A 16,967-nucleotide genomic window follows, 5' to 3' on the forward strand; every position below is an offset into this window, starting at 1 on the left:
TACTTCCTCATTGGCTTCATTTTTCAAGACCGGAGGTTGCCCCTCAGTTCCTCCCTGTTTCTGTGTGTTTTCCTGTGTGGCTCATCAGTCTCCAGTCCTGCCTCCTCATTACCTGGTCAAGCCTCTCCACCTCCACCTCCACCTCCACCTCCACCTCCACCTCTACCTCCTCCTCCTCGCTGCTCACCTGTTTCCAATTCTACAATCAACCCTGCAGTGTTCAAAAGCCCCTGAGCTTTCATCCACTCGATCACCTGCTCACAAACAGTGGTATCGATAGAGTCAGCCTTTTTTTGGATTAAGAAGTTTGTTCACTAGTTTCTTCAAGAGTTTTTCTGTATTGTTTAACATTTGTTTCCTTGATGCCCTATAGTGTTTTTTCCCGCCTGCCTGCCACAACCTCTCCTTCGCTTCTTCTCATTGGACAAAAATCCAATCCAAAATCCAAAACCCTTTAAACCTGCCCCTGTTTTTGTGTATTTGTGTGTTTGTGTGTTGTGCTTGCGTCCAGCCTCAAGTCAAATCGTTACTCATTAAGACATGATGACGGGGATTTGTTATCTAAACACTGAAATCTATAAATGCACTTGTAGCCCTGACGGTGCTCGATAATAAGGCCTGTCCTCCTGTCAAGAAAAAGTGAATAAGCTGTCGCGTTAAAAAGAAGAAACTCATCTTGTTTTGTCATGTATTTTTCTTGATGGACTAATCAGGAGTGGGTCGACGTATTAGAAACCACTCACAGTTTAATATTTTATTTTCAGATATACAGAAAAGTTCAGCCCAGAACTGGTTTTACCCATTTCTCAAGGATTTGACTTTTTGCCTCCATTTTCTTGTGTTAAGTTTCTTTTATTAACTCATGCAGAGTCTTCAGTCGTGTGCTTTTATCTGTTATTGTGATGTCAGACTTTGATTATAAATGTGCCTAAAGATCTACAATTTATTTTCAATGGCACTCAATGAATCTTGGGAGATGTTTGGGAAGAAAAGGTTAAAACACCACAATTTTATTTGTGGGCTTTTTATGCCTTTACTGTAGAGATAGGACAGTAGACAAAGTCTGAAAACCAGGAACAGAGGGAGTGACTACATTCAGGAAAAGAGCCTCAGGTGGGGCTCAAACCCAGGACCGTCCGCCTGCCAGACTTTAGTCTCCGCACATGGGGCACGGTCACTAACCACTATACTACCTGCGCCCCTTTTCCTTCTACTTCACTTTTTTTGTAAAATAAACCCATCCAGTCCTTTGTTTGTGGTCTGCATAAGTCTTACAACACAGAGAAAAATGCTCTGTTTCAAATGTGCTCTCCTTGTGATGTCACAGTGGGATTCTGGTATCTCCACACATGGACTCCACCCCCAGACAAGAACAAAACTTTTTCACAGGTCTGCAATTTTTATTCTCGCTAGCGAAGGAATGATGTCTACCAGGAAAACTCAGGGGGGGCTCATTGCATTTAAAGAGACACACACACCAAAACAGAGCTTTCTGAGAGAGCTGGTTTATACACGGTCACAAACCTCCTCTGGTGCTTGATTCATGTTATATTTTGACCAAATCACAGCACAGATGTTTCATTTAGACCACAGGGGACTGTTTGAAAAGGTGGAACAGGGGGATAATATGTCCTCTTTAAGTTGAAAACAATCACTGACTGTGTAAATTTACCAAACTGGAATCAGGTTGTTACATCACACAGAAAGCACTCAGATTAAGTCGTGTGTGTCTGCGCAAAAAGGTTTCAAGCAAAGTCATAATATCTTTAAAGTTGTTCTTAATCATAGACGCTGACATTGATAAGCTGCAGTATGAATGAGCTGCAGGAGGACAACTCTGTCATGTACGGTGGCCGGTCAACTGCAAAAACATTTCACAAATCCCCCAAATATTCGTCAACACATTCATAAATATGTCAATAAAGATTTTTTGTGTTTATTGAAATGTTTCAGCAGTTGACCTTCAGGGCCACCGTAGTATTGACTTAAACAGGACTTTACATATTCAGCTTTAATGATTCTCTTCCCATGAGTCAGAGAGATCAATAGTATATTTCTGATCGTGTGTGCTCGCTTTCCTTTAGGATTGCAGCCCTGCTGGTTTCACTCAACGGAGACGTCGTCGTTCACACTCTGATTTCTTTTCGCCTCGACTGCTGCAGTCGTCTCTGTGAAGGAATCACTCAGCCGGCCCTGTCTCGCCTGCAGCTGATTTGAAACACAGCAGTGAGAGTCCTCAGTGGTACCAAGAAGAGAGAACAGATCTCCTCTGCAACAGAGTGGAAATGATGTAAACGTGACGTCACGCAGGCAGAAGTCACTGCGTTTACATCCAGTGAGTGACAGAAAGCACATAGCTACTGAGAGGCCTCAGAATCCTCATGTTTCTCTATTTCCTGTTGTGACTGTTACATTCTTAAGATCTCTGTGTGTCTGTAGTGTTTCCCGTTTTATTTTGTACTCCTTATCCCCAGTGTTTCTCGTCTTGTCTTACTTCCTCCCTTTGTCTGGTTTCCCTCCATGTTGATCTCCCTGATTGTCCTCACCTGTCGTGGCTGTTGGTTTTCTCCTCATTCATTTTTTGTTGGATTTTGAAGAACTTTGTTTGGTCAGTAAAAGTAAGATTTCTGTTTTTTGCATTTTGTGTTAAATTTAGGGAAGAATGTGCGACATGTTACACATAAATATATCAGAAGTGAAGTATCTCCTGTGTAAATGTGTCTCTGAGTCAAGACTGTCTACAATGAGTGAGAAGCTCGAGTCCCGCTGGCTGTGTTGTTGTCTGAGCCGTGTTTACATGGACGGGACGGCCGGCTCCTCCCCTTGCGTATAAAATCTGTTTTAGTCAAGGACTAGAGAGAAGAAGAAGAAGAACATACTCACTGATTATTTGAATGTTAGTAAGAGGTTTTAGATCACGATCATTCTGTGTCAGTTTACATGCAATGTGAAGCTACGAGCTAACTAAAGAGCGCTAACATTAGCATGCTAACACAACAATGCAGGGCACAGGCAATCATCTCGAGCCAAGAACAATTTTGTCTGCCGCTTGTGCTTTATGGTGCGTTCTAAATCCTAACTCCTTCGTGTGAACTCGCGTGGAGGGGAGTTGGAGGTGTGTCGTTGCAGGAGAGCGGAGGCTTCAGGATGGAGGAGGCGTGGCTAAACAGCAGTTTGTTTTGGTTTCATGCTGGAGCTCAAGAGCTACATCGACTGGATCAAAAAAGCATCAGCCTTAAAAACCGATCCCGTCTTTGCTGCTGAATCATGTGTACCTTTGGTAAATTGAAGAGTCGTACTATGTGTTGTTGTCAGATTAGAAATAGTCGAGAGGCAGCAACAGATTATCAAATGGCCAATATATTAATTTACAAAACAACATGATCATTTCCTGCAGGCTCTTTCTGTACTTCCCGGGCTGTTGGGAATGTTGTCCACACATCGATGTCCACAGAGCGCTCTGTCTTTGGTCAATTTGAGGGATCTCTGTTGAATCCAAACATCCTTAATTTAAGATGATATTTACCTCATCTCTCCTCCTGAAAGCCGCCATGTTTCAGACTGCTCTGCCACTCAGCCCAACAGAGGGGGCGTGTCCCGCTGGGAAAGTGACGTCAATGCATACCCTGTATACCGTCCCGTAACCATCAGAGATCTGGAGACCAATCACTTCTCTCCATCCTACTCACTCAGTGGAAAACAAAAATGATCAGGCAGCTGCGTCTTAAAAGTAAAATTTCCCCCTTAGTGATACCTTGAAGTTGTTAATCGTGTGCATGAAGATTCGATTTTTGTATTTTTTAAGCCATGCTGTCTGTGTCACGACTTTGACCTCTTCTAACGTTAATCTCTGGTTTTCTCTTCTGTGTATTTTTCCCTCTGTTGTCTTGAAAAGTGCTTCATATATAGACTGAGTTGTTTTGACAAAAGGAGCGTCGACCCAGCAGGAGAGCGTCCGGTCTGCCAGATGGTCAGTCCTGCCCTGACTGTTAAACACCCTCGATGCTTCAGAAATATGTCAGCAGTGTCAAGTTAACATCATTTTGAACCACACGAGTTGAGACAAGATATCCAATATGATTGTTTTAATGTGTTGAAATTGATTATAATGTCTGATAAAAACGGGTGAAAATAAATTGAGCTAATTACCCGCCTCTAAGCTCGTTCTGCAGATGTTCCTCTGGTGCCAGACTCTAATGCATCAGGCATATTAGCTAATGGACAGCAACTATTACACGCCAGTTGAAATGATCCTGGCTGCGTCTTGAATCAATAAAGCCGTTCATTACTGGAACACCTCTTTCCTTGGTTTGCTCTGATTTGATGAAAGCAACAAAACAAGGCACAGATGCTCCAGAATGACCCCCACCATTCTTCAGATCTGCACCTTCCTGCCCTCCTGCAGCCATGCAATCTTCTTCCAACCTGTGTTTCTGCAGCAGAGGCCAGAGGTCCGGCCTGCCCCCTTTATGAGCTGTTAGAAACCCAGAAGCCGTCCTGTAACCGGCCAATTAAATGAGAAAGAGATGACGAGGGGCTGCATACCTGCCCAGAAGAAACCATAAAATCTAATAAGGAGGGAAAATGTGGAGCGTGCAGGAGGCTCTGCTCCGCATAATCGCAGCCGGGGAATTCCCCCCTGCCACTCCTAGGCCTGATCCTCACTCGGGACCACTTCTACATTTCAAACTGAGGAGCAGGAGAGGAAGGAATCCCATCATTCATCATGTGATAAAGTGTAAAATCCAGATCCCAGATGGACGATTCAGCCTGAGAAATACGGATGAAATGTGAAGCCTCTGTAGGTGTGAGGGATGGGCTCGTCGGCAGCAGGCGTGCACACATGATTATATGCTGCAAACTTATACAACCAGGAGCCATTAACCCTTTTTGCTGCATACATAAATATAAAACTGTGCCATTAAACCTGACAGCTGGAATAATGAGACAACATGCGAGGAGCTGCTTTTCTTGCCTTATATTTGCAACACAGGCTTTAAAATGTTGTTTCATTTGTTGGTCTGCAGAGCCATGATTGTCCTGTCAGACCTCTCTATTGCTTGGTATACATTTAAACACACAGTGTCACACAGAACAGACAGCACAGACGGAGAAAACCAGAGTAGGACTGTAGTTTCACACAGGGAGGGGGGGGGGGGGGGGGGGGGTCGCTGATTCAGATTCCATGCAGAAGCACTGATCAGCTCACTGAATCTGCACAATCTGTTTGATCGCAGAGAGGAGGAGGTGTGTGTGTGTGTGCGGAGGCGGAGAGACCCTCCTCATAAATACTGAGAGCAATCTGAGAGGAGACGATCAACAGGAGACCAGCAGGAGGAGGCGTCCTGCTTTCACAGCGAGCAAGGAGGAAAACAAACAGAGAGTCTCCGTTTTTTTATTTTCACAGGTTTGGCCTTCATTCTTTGGATTCCAATTAAACTGGAATCACCGAGTTTATAGCTGAGACCTGGGAACACGACACATCATTAAAAGAAAGTCAAATTAGTAACTCTTTACCTGAAGACTCGGCACGAGTCAGCACATGCACACGCTGGAATATTTGCTTATTGTTCAAGTATGGAGTAACTGATGAAATGAGACTGTGAATACAAATGGAAAAAAGGAGTTTCCTTCACTGTTTGGCCGTGCTAGGACTAAATCTGTTTTCTCACATACTGTATGCCTTCCTGAACATTTCATGAAAATTTTCAGACAAGGCTGCCCCTGAAATCCTCCTGAGTAGCTTGACTTTTATATTGTTCACACATGCACCTTACAGCGGGAGACTTTCCCTGTCGACAGGAACAGTCTCAGTCGCTTAATCATGCAACATGAGCCTGACGCTATAACGCCAGTTTTTGCCTTTAAATCAAAGTATATCAGTGTCAGATGTAGTTCAACATCATCACTGTATCGACAAAAGAGCGGAGAAGAACATACTGGTGAAAAGAAAACTAATGAAGCAGTTTCAATACGTGCGTATGGTCGTGCGCCGGTTGCAGGATATTATCGTTACCACCCCTTCCCAGGGTAGTGGGGTTGGCAGGAATAATTCCAAGGAAAGTCAGACTTCAAAATGTGGCTGTTTGCATTCACACATGCATCTTATCCCATAAACTGCAGGAAGATCTCTTGATTTCGACCGCCTGCTTCGACCTCCACCTCAGCGGCAAGGGAGTGTGGACAACAGTAACAACAGAGGAGGAACACAAAGAAGAAATCCTTCCTCTTATCTTATCCCAAATGCTCTTTTTGTAAAGCGTCTTGAGATAAAACAATTGGCGCTATACAAATAATGATTGGTAGACTGATTTTCTTTGTATTTGTGAAAGCACCATTAGAGATTGGGTGAGGAGCTCAGACTAGAGCCGCTGCTCCTTCACAGTCAGCACGTTTACATGATGTTGGAAAAAGCTGAAGTATTGTGTTTGTACGACTGAAACTGGACTTTTAGAACACATGTAAACATGTTAGTCTGACTGAAATCATACTTACACACACACACACACACACGCACACACACACACACACACACACACACACACACACACACACACAGTCAGACACACACACCGTTGTGCTGCCCCGCTGGCTCCAATGATCTCATATCACCCCTGTACTACCTCCGAAGACTAAATGGAGGGGAGGATGACTTTGTCCCCCCCATTACACCACTAAGAAATTAAGATTGACAGCAGAACGTTACAGGGACAAAATATCGCCCCTTGAAACGGTTATCTGAAAAGGGCTCATAACACCTGACCTGGGAACACCTCAGGATCCCCCAGGAGGAAATGGAAAAGGTTCCTTTGGAGAATCGGCCCCAGAGGAGCAGAAGGAAATGGAGGGAAGGAAAGTACTGGGCAGCAATTATAACTTAAACAGAGAGCACAAATCATGCTTATAGGCTTGACACTACTTCCATTAGACCAAATATGGAAGCATGGACTAACATGCACATTTCTTACAATATGTCAAAGCTTCAAATGTATTTTTCCTTTTGCAGTACAACTATACGGAAAAACATTTTTCATCTGGATCATGGAGCCATGCAAGCACTTCCTACATGTCCCAGGATGCACTGCCGCCTCTGCTGTGCTCTGCTGCTTTGTGTCAGCCGTGTTCTCTTGCTGGTATATGCACGTCTGAATATCCAGTCAACCAAAACACAGTGAAATGTTTCTTCTTCTGGAGACCAGAAGCTGAAAGCTGCAATGACTGCAGGCACCTTTCACGCTTTAAACCTAACCCTAGAGGGAGGGATGGTAAAAAAGGAAAAATCAGGGAAGATTTATTTTTACAGCTCAAAAGAAAAACTTGAACTACTGAGAAACTTAGCTGCAGTCACTGACTCAGACCTGATCCAGGCTCATGCATCATCTCTTTAACGAGGGCCAGCTAGTGAGGGAGGTGGAATATTGCTGTCAGGGGGAGCATCCATCCAAGGACCACCCATCCCCCCCCATAGTAAATGTAATGAGACGGTCCGGTCTACAGAGGATCCTTTTTGCATCACCAGTCCTGTCGCCTTGCATCCTGAACAGCTGCACCGGAACAAGCTGACATAATTTTAGAGATAATTTGACGTTTCAAAGTCTCTTCTGTTTTTTTTAACATTAGTATTTGTAGTGATTCAATTGAGTTGATATGGTAAATGGTAAATGGACTTGAGCTTGTGTTATTCCTTCTAGTCTTCTGACTACTCAAATCGCTTTTATGACGCAGGTCACACCTACACATTCACACACTGATTGCAGAGGCTGATGTGAGTATTAACTGATCCCATTCATACACACTTATACGCCAACGGCGAAGCAGCGGGAGCAACTTGGGGTTAAGTGCCCAAGGGCACATCATACATGTAGCTGCAGGAGGGGATGCAATTGAAAAAAAGTTGGTGGTGCTCAAAAAAAAAACGCTAGGTCAATGCTTTAGTCTATAATTGCATTCTTCATGCCATTCATAAATGTAATGCGACTCTTTGATGATATATGAAGGTTTACAAAAGAAATGGTGCACGATAAATCTTGGGTTATGTTGGGACCGTTTGTCAGCAACATTTGAAGGAGCCTTTGAAACAGGACAGCCTTGGCCTCGCCGCTGTGATGTAATCAGCCTTCTAATGCAAACTCCAAAGAACGCAGCCCCTTAACATGGCATTGGAGTCTCTGCCATTTTGTGCTTACTGTTCAGCTGTGGCTACAAACAACATTTGATTCCCATTTCTGCATTCTCACACAGCTAACAGCAAGCTAATGTTTTATTCATTTATTATTCACATATGTTTTTGTTTTTTTTGGACTCTGAAGAGAAATAAACTGGAATAGATAAGCACTCAGATGTGAGTGAAGAAGTATTCTTAATGAATAAACATACAGCGTCTGCAGTACAGGATAACGTATGTTGTGTGGAGGATCATGATAAGAGAGTAAGCCTAATTATCCCCCAAACTTTCCATCAATAAAATCCAGAAACAGTTGAAGTGTTGTTGTGTTCCCAGATCTCAGAACAGGTGATCATGATTCAGCGCTGCAGAAATAACGGCCAAACCTGGAAAATAAGACCTCGGCTGTAAGTAACCAGAATGCTCCTTATCATCAATTCTTGTACACATAAAACCAACACTGACATTACTCTGCATAAGTATTAAGATGTAACACACTGTACATCACTGCCATGCATTGCATTTGGAGTACGGGACCTCGGCTGAGGAGTAAGACCCATTTTGTATATACTAGTTGCATTTCGTTTGGAGCTGTCAGCACCTCTCGGGCTCCGGAGTCCAGGTAGTTTGGTTCAGAAAAGATTGCACAGTGAAAACTATCCCCCGTCCTCCTGCACACCTCGATTCCTCCTCCATCATGGTGCCGTTCACACCATGTCCTGGAAACTACAAACTCATTTTTGCATCCACACACTCGTTGATTTATCGCATTGCTGCGACCACACTGGACTGATCTGTGACAGTGTAGGGTCTGCATATATCTACTCTCCTTCATTATATAAAACTTTTACCAAATCCAGCAAAGAGAGCGCCGGAACACCCAGGTATAAATGTTCCACTCAAGGTTCAGAACGTTTTGGAAGATCTTTGTGTGAAAAAGTACGAATGATCCGGAACTTGTGTCCGTCTCTGTCTGTGGTTAAATCTTAGAATCCAGGATAAAATGTCTTAAAATCCTCCTCGTGTTTGTATCCTTAAGTCGCCTCATCATTGGAAAGGCCCTGATCCAAAACTTTTATCCCACTGGGAGCACTGGTGCTCCATCTGGTCCAGCAGTTTCTCCACCGAGTCCTCTTTGTTCTCCAGCTTCAGGTACCGCCTCCCGCTGCCCAGGTCTAACCGAGGCCAGCTGCTGTGCGTATGCTCCTCTGTGGCTTCCACGACCTGCGGGGGGATGTTCACGCAAACCTGTGACCCCGCCTCTCTCCTCGTGACTCCACCCTCCTCCTCCTCCCGCTGTGGTGTTTGCCGTCCTTCAGTTTGACGCACTCTCGTCTGGAGGAAGTAAGGTTTAGTCCTGTAGCTCATACTGTGACAGCGCCTCGGGTGGGCAGCAGGGACCTCCACCTCCTCCACCCCCAGTGTGGACATGGAGCTGGCCGACAGGAGGCAGTTGTTGAGTTTGACGTAGGTGGGGGGCTGCGCGTGGAAGCTGTTGCTGTCCTCCTGCCCAGCTCCACCCTGCGTGTTAAAGTCAGTCTGACTGGAATTACAGGAGTCAGAGTGGGAGGAGTGGAGGGAGGGCGTGGTCTCGGACTCCTGGTGGTGGAGGACAGCCTGCTGGTAGACGCCCTCCACGCCGTCCTCTTGGTCTATGTGGGTTCTGGTCTGCAGCAGGGGCTCGGAGGAGGTCATCTGCTGCAGACACAGGATGTTGAGGTGGGCTGCGGGTAAACTGCTCACCCACTGGTAGTGTTTGGCCATCGAGTTAGCCGCAGCGATATCTGTCAGGTCAGCCGAGGGCACCACCGCCGACACCGAGCAGATCACACTCCGCATCTGAGCCAACAGCATCTGGGTCTCTCTGTCCCGGTTCTCGTACAGGACCGTGTTAGCACATATGAGGATGAAGAGCCCCACGCCCATGATGACCGGGCCCAGCAGCTTCATCCTCTCGCTGTGGATGAGGCTTGGCGTGGAGATGAGGCCTTTCGCTCCCATAGTCAAGCCAGAACTCTGCGATTCAGAGATACCAGACCCCAGGAGGGATGACCTCAATACACGGTAGGGCCAGTATCCCGCCACAGCCAGAGCCGTCCCCACCACCACCACAATGATCCCCAGCACCAGGAAGGCTCCAGGCATCGAGCGCATACGGAGCTTTCCACGGACCCCCCGCGCCTTCTTCTTCCTGCCCCGTAAGGTGAAGCGACGCTTCCGTTTGCAGGACGGTGAAGCTGTAACACCTTCAGCCTTCTGGGTCTTCATGGCAGCGGTCAGTCCAGATCTCCTGGTTGCAGCCGGTCAGAGGACTGTAGGGCGGAGAAAACATCAAAGGTTAATGCAGCCTAAACAGAATATCAACAGCTGTTTTCACACATGCACTCCTGAAATTGTCCCCCATAGTGTGAAGTTTTCCCAGTTGTCTGTGGGCAATCAATCAAATTGGTTTGAGTGTGGCTTATCGCAGTGCTAACACAGCAAGTCTTCAGCCCTCCTTGCAGGTTAAGGTCCACATCCTGTGCTGTTACGCATTGCTCCAGCCGATATGCCGATATATAAGTTTTACCTGAGACAGCCTGCATACAACTTCATTTTTTCTGCATGTTGAATTTGGCCCCGGCGGCCAAGACACAAGACCGGACTGTCGGCAGCAGTCGTCTCGCCGCTATATTTATAATTTTTCTCCATTATCAGCTTTCTCCATAGAGCCTGTTAGCATAGCTTCCAAGCAATATGGCGGACGTTAAGTTTTGATTCTGGGAGTGAGTTCCCACCCACTGATCTGTGACAGGTCTGTAGCTTCAGTGGTCGAAAATATGAGGAACTAGCGTTGTAGTTTCACCCCGCTAACCGCAACAGCTTCCGATGATGCAAAATTGCGATTTTTGCGCCATCGGAGGCTCCTTGTCAAACTTAGAAATACAATAAGAGTTCAAAAGGACAAACTGGTGAGCAGAAAAGACTTTAAAGCACCTTAAGTCCGCTCACTAGTCGCAGGATATAAACGTCATTACTCTCGCCCACTCGCTCGCTGTAAACTTTCACACATCAGCCCATCCCAACTTCATGTGGAAAGTCTGAGGGAAAAATATGGCTTTAAGTGTTCACACATGCAGCTCACACAGAAACTTTCAGTAAATATTTCAGGAGGTTTGTGCAGGTGTGAAAGCACCCTAAGTTAAAGCTACATTACAAGACTAGATGTGTTGGCATTTTCATACCGTAACATGCATTTATTATAGACTGGAATTGCACTCTGCTCTTAACTTTGTGACAGAATCAGGATGAGGAGAGAGATCTTATTGTTTTTAAAACATCAGAGCTTCAGAGTGTCTGTAACAATCTGAGTTTGCTGTTCGTACAACTAAATAGTTTCTTCCTGAAATGCATCCTATCTGTCACCGTGACAGAGTAACACTTCACACATGGACGCCTGGAATCCAGACGTATTTATCCCTGTTTTAACTCACTCTGGTCCCCCCATTAGTCGGCGCTTGTTTACCACGCGGACTCCTTTTTCACCGTTAATCACCCCTGAATCTGTTCCAAACCTCCGTGTCTGTGTGGAGCTTGTAAATCCAACGAGGTACAAAACAAAAGTAGTGAAACACTCACACATGTGCCGTTCTCCCGGAGCTCTCACACACTCATAAACAAAGCAGAGATGGAAAAAAAGTGCTTCAAACACTCTGACTGTAATGACTGAGAGCCGCTCGGTCCGTTAAGTGATTTCACTCCACTTATCGTCTGACACTCTCTGAGAAGTCATTCCTCCCTCCACCTTATATAAATGTTTATGTTCACATTCAGAATCAAAGATGCCTTAGCTACAACATCGGCTCAAAGATGTTCTCAAACTTTTACTCACAGGAGACAGAAAGAAAAAAACCCACCTCCATCCGAACCGACACCAACAGATTTATTTATTAAGCATTTTTGAAAAAGTATAACACTTAGAAAGAACACCTTGTTAGCATCAAAGTGTCTAGTTCTTACTCTTTTGTTATAATAGTTCAATCTTTTCATGATGAGGTTTCCCCTCTTCTTTGTGTGTTTACTTCTCATGTGTTACAGCAATCCCATCTGGAGCTGGCATTGCTGTAACCGCTGCAGTGTGTGGTATCGGTTTGCATGCTACATACTTGTCGCTACACAAATAAACGCTATATAAATAAATAAATACACTTCTTCCACTTAACATCGTCCTCTGTGCTCGCACACATCTCCCCTGCAGAGTTTCCAGTGTTGGGAAATCTACTTTGAAAATCAAGTTTGCACTCCAGCACTGAGAGCAAGCTGTACCGTACATTTGATTATGCAGGTACATCAGGGGTTTGAACAATTTAGAAGGGGTTTAGGGGGGGTTTGAGGTTGTTTCAGGTCTTTCTGTCTTTATTTCAGAGAGGAAAAGTGGATAGAGAAGATAGAGAGAGAGGGGAACGACACGCTGGAAAGGACCTGCAGGTCGGATTTGAGCCCAGCCCCCCCCCACCCACCCACCCACCCTGCTTGGAGGCCCATTCCTCGATACATGTGGTATGACCTAACCGCTAGGCCATCTACGCCCCATCTTTGACAATTTTATGACCTTAAAGGCCCTGACACACCAAGGAGATTGTCGGCCACTGGTCCTAGTTGGACCATCGGAAAGCGATCGTTGCCCTAGTTTTTGCGTTGTGTCAGGCGCCGTCAATACCCGTCTGCCTTTTTTATGGCCTATTCGACATGTTGAATCGGCATCAGAGGTTGTGAAAGGAATCTCTCTGATTGGCTGTTGGGAGGTTTCATTTCTCTCCAGCTCTCCTCTCAGGTTCAGTAAAGCCCCTTGAGCACGCTGTAGTATCCATGCTTTCACCCATTAGTGCGGTTTCTCCTTATTTGTCTCCTCCGCCTCTTCTTTCCTTTTTACACTAAAAGACCAAGGACTGACAACGCCAGCGGCATTTTCAACTTTTTATCAGACATTATTCTCCATTAGTAGACTACTTATAATACGAGTGGTGACCGACAGCGGTGTGAAAATGGTCTTCTCGTATCATAACAACGGACTAAACTACATAAACCTTTATTTGGCATAAAATAACTATTCAACCGTATGTCCCAATCACCCAGAATTCACCATGTGTGCAGCATTAAACCTGATTCTGTTTCTTTTTATTATTATTATAATACATCAGTCAGACACCTGTAAAGTCCGAGTTGGAGGTTTTCACCAAGTAAGATTACTCAACAAGCATGAAACGTCCAAGAACTTTTAAACTAGCCTTCATCTTATCAGCCCATATCCATTAAACACAAATACAGTCAGGGTGAAACAAAGAAATGTCAGGGTCCCTGAAAGTCCCGGTGAACCGCCCCCCAAGTTATGTACGCTTTACAAAATGACCCCGACTAAAGGTCAAACCTCCTAGCTTTTACCGGGGAAATCATAACACAGCCGTCTCCGTGACAACATGGCAAACTCCATCTGCTCATCAAGTCAGGGAGCGGTTGACAAATCACTACCACCTGTCAATCCTCACGTCAGAGTATGGTATCTTCTGATCTCCATGGAGACGACCAAAACACAAAAACCCAAAGGCTTCCAAACCAGAGTCCACAAACCAATCGGTGACGTCATGGTGGTTACATCCAGTTCTTATTAAAAGCAAGAGTCGTGTTTGATTTAATTCAAGTCAGTTTGAGCTTTTAAATTCTTCATGATGTCTGAAACACTTCGGTGGTAACAAACAACTTCAATGAATAACAATTTGGATTTAAAAACGATGATTTGTTAGAGTTCCGTGTCTTCATGATGGTCAGTCGAACGTCTTTGGGTTTTTAAATGATGAAAAAGATCCAAGGTGAAGATGTCACCTTGATCTGTGAGAGCTCATGATTCACAATCTCACATTCAGACATTTTACAGACTGAATTATTCATCTGTTAACAAAAGAAAATACCTCCAACCAACTGTAGATTTTAACAGCATCGTAAATGTTTGACTCTTTATTATTTATACGCAGCTCAGATATCTAAATGTGTTTTCTTGTTTTATGTGAAGTCTCATACCTGCAGTCCGTCTTACTCACACATCCTCAGTTACAGTTGTGCAGAGACGCTGCATTATTCACACAGCAGTGTGTCAGTGTTCTGCTCTTTTCCTTTTGGGTTATGACTGCAGCAACACTAACATGTTCAGTGGAGAGAAGCTGATTCACAGCAGACTGCATCCACCACCAGCTCTGACACACAACTTCCACCTCCTGCTGCAGGAGCCGAGAGCCTCCTCGCAGCTGCAGGACTCAGTTAACCACACAGGAATCACTTCTTTGATCGAGTTTAAACTGCGTTATCCTGCATGAAACAGGACGCAGATGTATACAGTGAGTGTGTTTGAGCCCCTTCATCCTCATCATCATTATCATCATCATCATGCCCTTCTGCTGGGCTGCAGCCAGTTCACCGCCGGGAAGCCACAAGTTGTGCTTCATGGTGTGAACAGACTGTTATGATTACCTGACCGCCCGGTGAGGGGGGCAGAGATAAAACATATCAACAATTCATCTGATTCTCTGTGATGAAAAATGCAACAGTCGAGATCATTTTCAATAATACAAAAAAAAGCTCTAAAAGCGTCTTAATTAAAGGTTATTAAAGAATACTGCAATCAACAGGAATAAAGCGTTTACCTTAGAGATGGAAAGCCGTGCCGAGCCGTGCCGGACTATCTCCCCTAGAGCAGTGTCTGCTGTGTGGAGGCTCCAGACAGACAGGACCGAGTCTGACCGACCGAGCTGCTGCATTCCTCTATACGGCAACACAGCAGCAGCCTCACGGTGCGCCGAGACAACACAGAACCGGCACCGGGTACCGGAATAACGCGTTTATTCAGCTCATCCAGCTGCAGAGCTGACCCGGACCAGAGAGAGAGAGAGAGAGAGAGAGAGACAGAGAGACCCGGGCCAGGAGCAGAAGAGAGAGAGAGAGAGGGACCTTGACTAGAGGAGAAAGACCAAGATCCAGACAGAGAGAGAGAGAGAGAATCCTCCAGGTTTTTGATCTCTCAGTAAATCCAGCAGCTGATCACTTCTGGAAACTTGCCGGGATTTGTCTCGCCTCCTGTTGCTACTTGTTCATAGTTTGAGGACGCAGAAGCTCCCGATTATTGGCGATGAAGAGTCTCCATCACAATCCAGCTGTTGAAACCTCTGTTGGTACCACGCAGAGCTCTGCAGCTCCTCCGCTCCGTCTGATAGAAACCTCCTCTCTCCTCTCTCACGCGTATAGCAGGAAGAGTCCAGCCTCTCCACAGTGTGTCTGCGGCCTCTCCGCACAACACGGTCAACTCCCCCCTCCCACTGTTCAGCTTGTTGTTGCTTGCTTTTTATAAAAGTAGGGGGAGGCAGGGGACGGCGGCAACCCTTCAGTGAATTACCCACTTAGGAGGCAGCATCATGGTTTCAAGTGTCTTAACTGCATTCTTTCCAATGTCCTCTAGGGGGCAACTCCGTCTAATTGTGTAGAGTCTATGATAAAAATGCTCCTACTTCTCATGTGATTCATTCCCTAAGTGAACAGCTTCCTGACGAGCTTATGATCACAATCAGTTCCACGTCTTCTTAAAGATGTTACGATGGCTTACTTTTCCATTTGGATCGATACATGGTGATGCATATCCAAACTTTCATCCGGATATGGCCAAGGAGTCAAACTGCTGAATCGCCTTAGTGTCTCTGTCCGCTTCTTATAAGCAGTCTCGGGACCTGACCAAGAAATAAACCTCTAGTGTTGACAATGAAGCCAATCCACTTTTCTTTTTCATACCTGCAGTTCCTGTAGTGTCCACTTGGGGACAGAAAGACGACTAAGCTGCTAATAAACTCAACAGTTACCGCTTAAACCTCCCTGTCGATGCACGTCGCAGCCATATTGGATTTGAACTCGGGCTATTGAAGATTCTCCAAGTTGGAATTCCGACTTCGGGGGGGGGGGGGCGTTACTGACGTATCAAACCGGCAACTGGGAATTTCCGACTTCCGAGATCAAAGGGAACGCAGCATGATCCCCAGCTCCTGCAGCCACATGTCCGATGTGTCCTTATAGGGAAGACACTTAACCCCCAAGTTGCTCCCGCTGCTTTGCTGGCAGGGTATGAATGTGTATGAATGTGATTAGTTACTTCTGATGAACACTTTACTCAGCAGCCTCTGCCATCAGTGTGTGAATGTGTAGGTGTGACCTGCGGTGTAAAAGCTCTTTGAGTAGTCAGAAGACTGGAAAAGAAACATACAAGCTCAAGTCCATTTACCATTTACCAAAACTGTTTCATTACATGTGTGGAGATCACACTGATCACCTGCTGTCAGTCTATTGTCGCGCAACAGTGACAGGATATAAACCTCATCCTCTCCCCGGTTGCTTGGGGTCAATTTCCCTGAATATTTCCCGCTGAGTTCTTACATCACTTACAGCTTTATCGGCCATGTGCTCACACCAAGAAATTTGACTTAAATTGACTGTGATCTCTGTGAACAAAGTGTAACATTAATTATCAAACAATAGAATATCAAACAAAAAGGGAATATGTAGATGCCTGCATGAGACAACAGTGCAGTGGTGAGAAGTGAAAAAGATGCTGAAGCAAACATGTTTCATTTTCAACACCCTTTAAAATGTACAACTTTAAAAGAGACATAAACATGTTTACAGCCTGGTACAAAAAACATGTTTGGGTATCAGTAGCTAATTTATTTATTGGTAAAGACTGCACTGGCTTTATCTTTTTAATAACTTGTGTGTTTTTGTTTTGTCAAGCCTA

General features: G+C 45.1%; 1 protein-coding gene across 1 annotated transcript; it reads right to left on the reverse strand.

Annotated features, from left to right (window-relative positions):
- Positions 1–6,422: 6,422 nt before the first annotated feature.
- On the reverse strand, positions 6,423–15,573 carry tmem200b (transmembrane protein 200B). Its single transcript, XM_020653889.3, has 2 exons — positions 14,839–15,573; positions 6,423–10,476 (listed from the first exon to the last, which is right to left on the reverse strand). The coding sequence occupies exon 2, from the start codon at positions 10,430–10,432 to the stop codon at positions 9,212–9,214; it is 1,221 nt and encodes a 406-aa protein (XP_020509545.1). The 5' UTR covers positions 10,433–10,476; positions 14,839–15,573; the 3' UTR covers positions 6,423–9,211.
- Positions 15,574–16,967: the final 1,394 nt, after the last annotated feature.

The sequence above is a fragment of the Labrus bergylta genome, chromosome 19, assembly GCF_963930695.1.
Source record: "Labrus bergylta chromosome 19, fLabBer1.1, whole genome shotgun sequence".
Taxonomy (NCBI): domain Eukaryota; kingdom Metazoa; phylum Chordata; class Actinopteri; order Labriformes; family Labridae; genus Labrus; species Labrus bergylta.

Coding starts and splice junctions, on each gene's coding strand:
- tmem200b (XM_020653889.3), bottom strand. CDS start 10,432: ATGAAGACCCAGAAGGCTGAAGGTGTTACAGCTTCACCGTCCTGCAAA.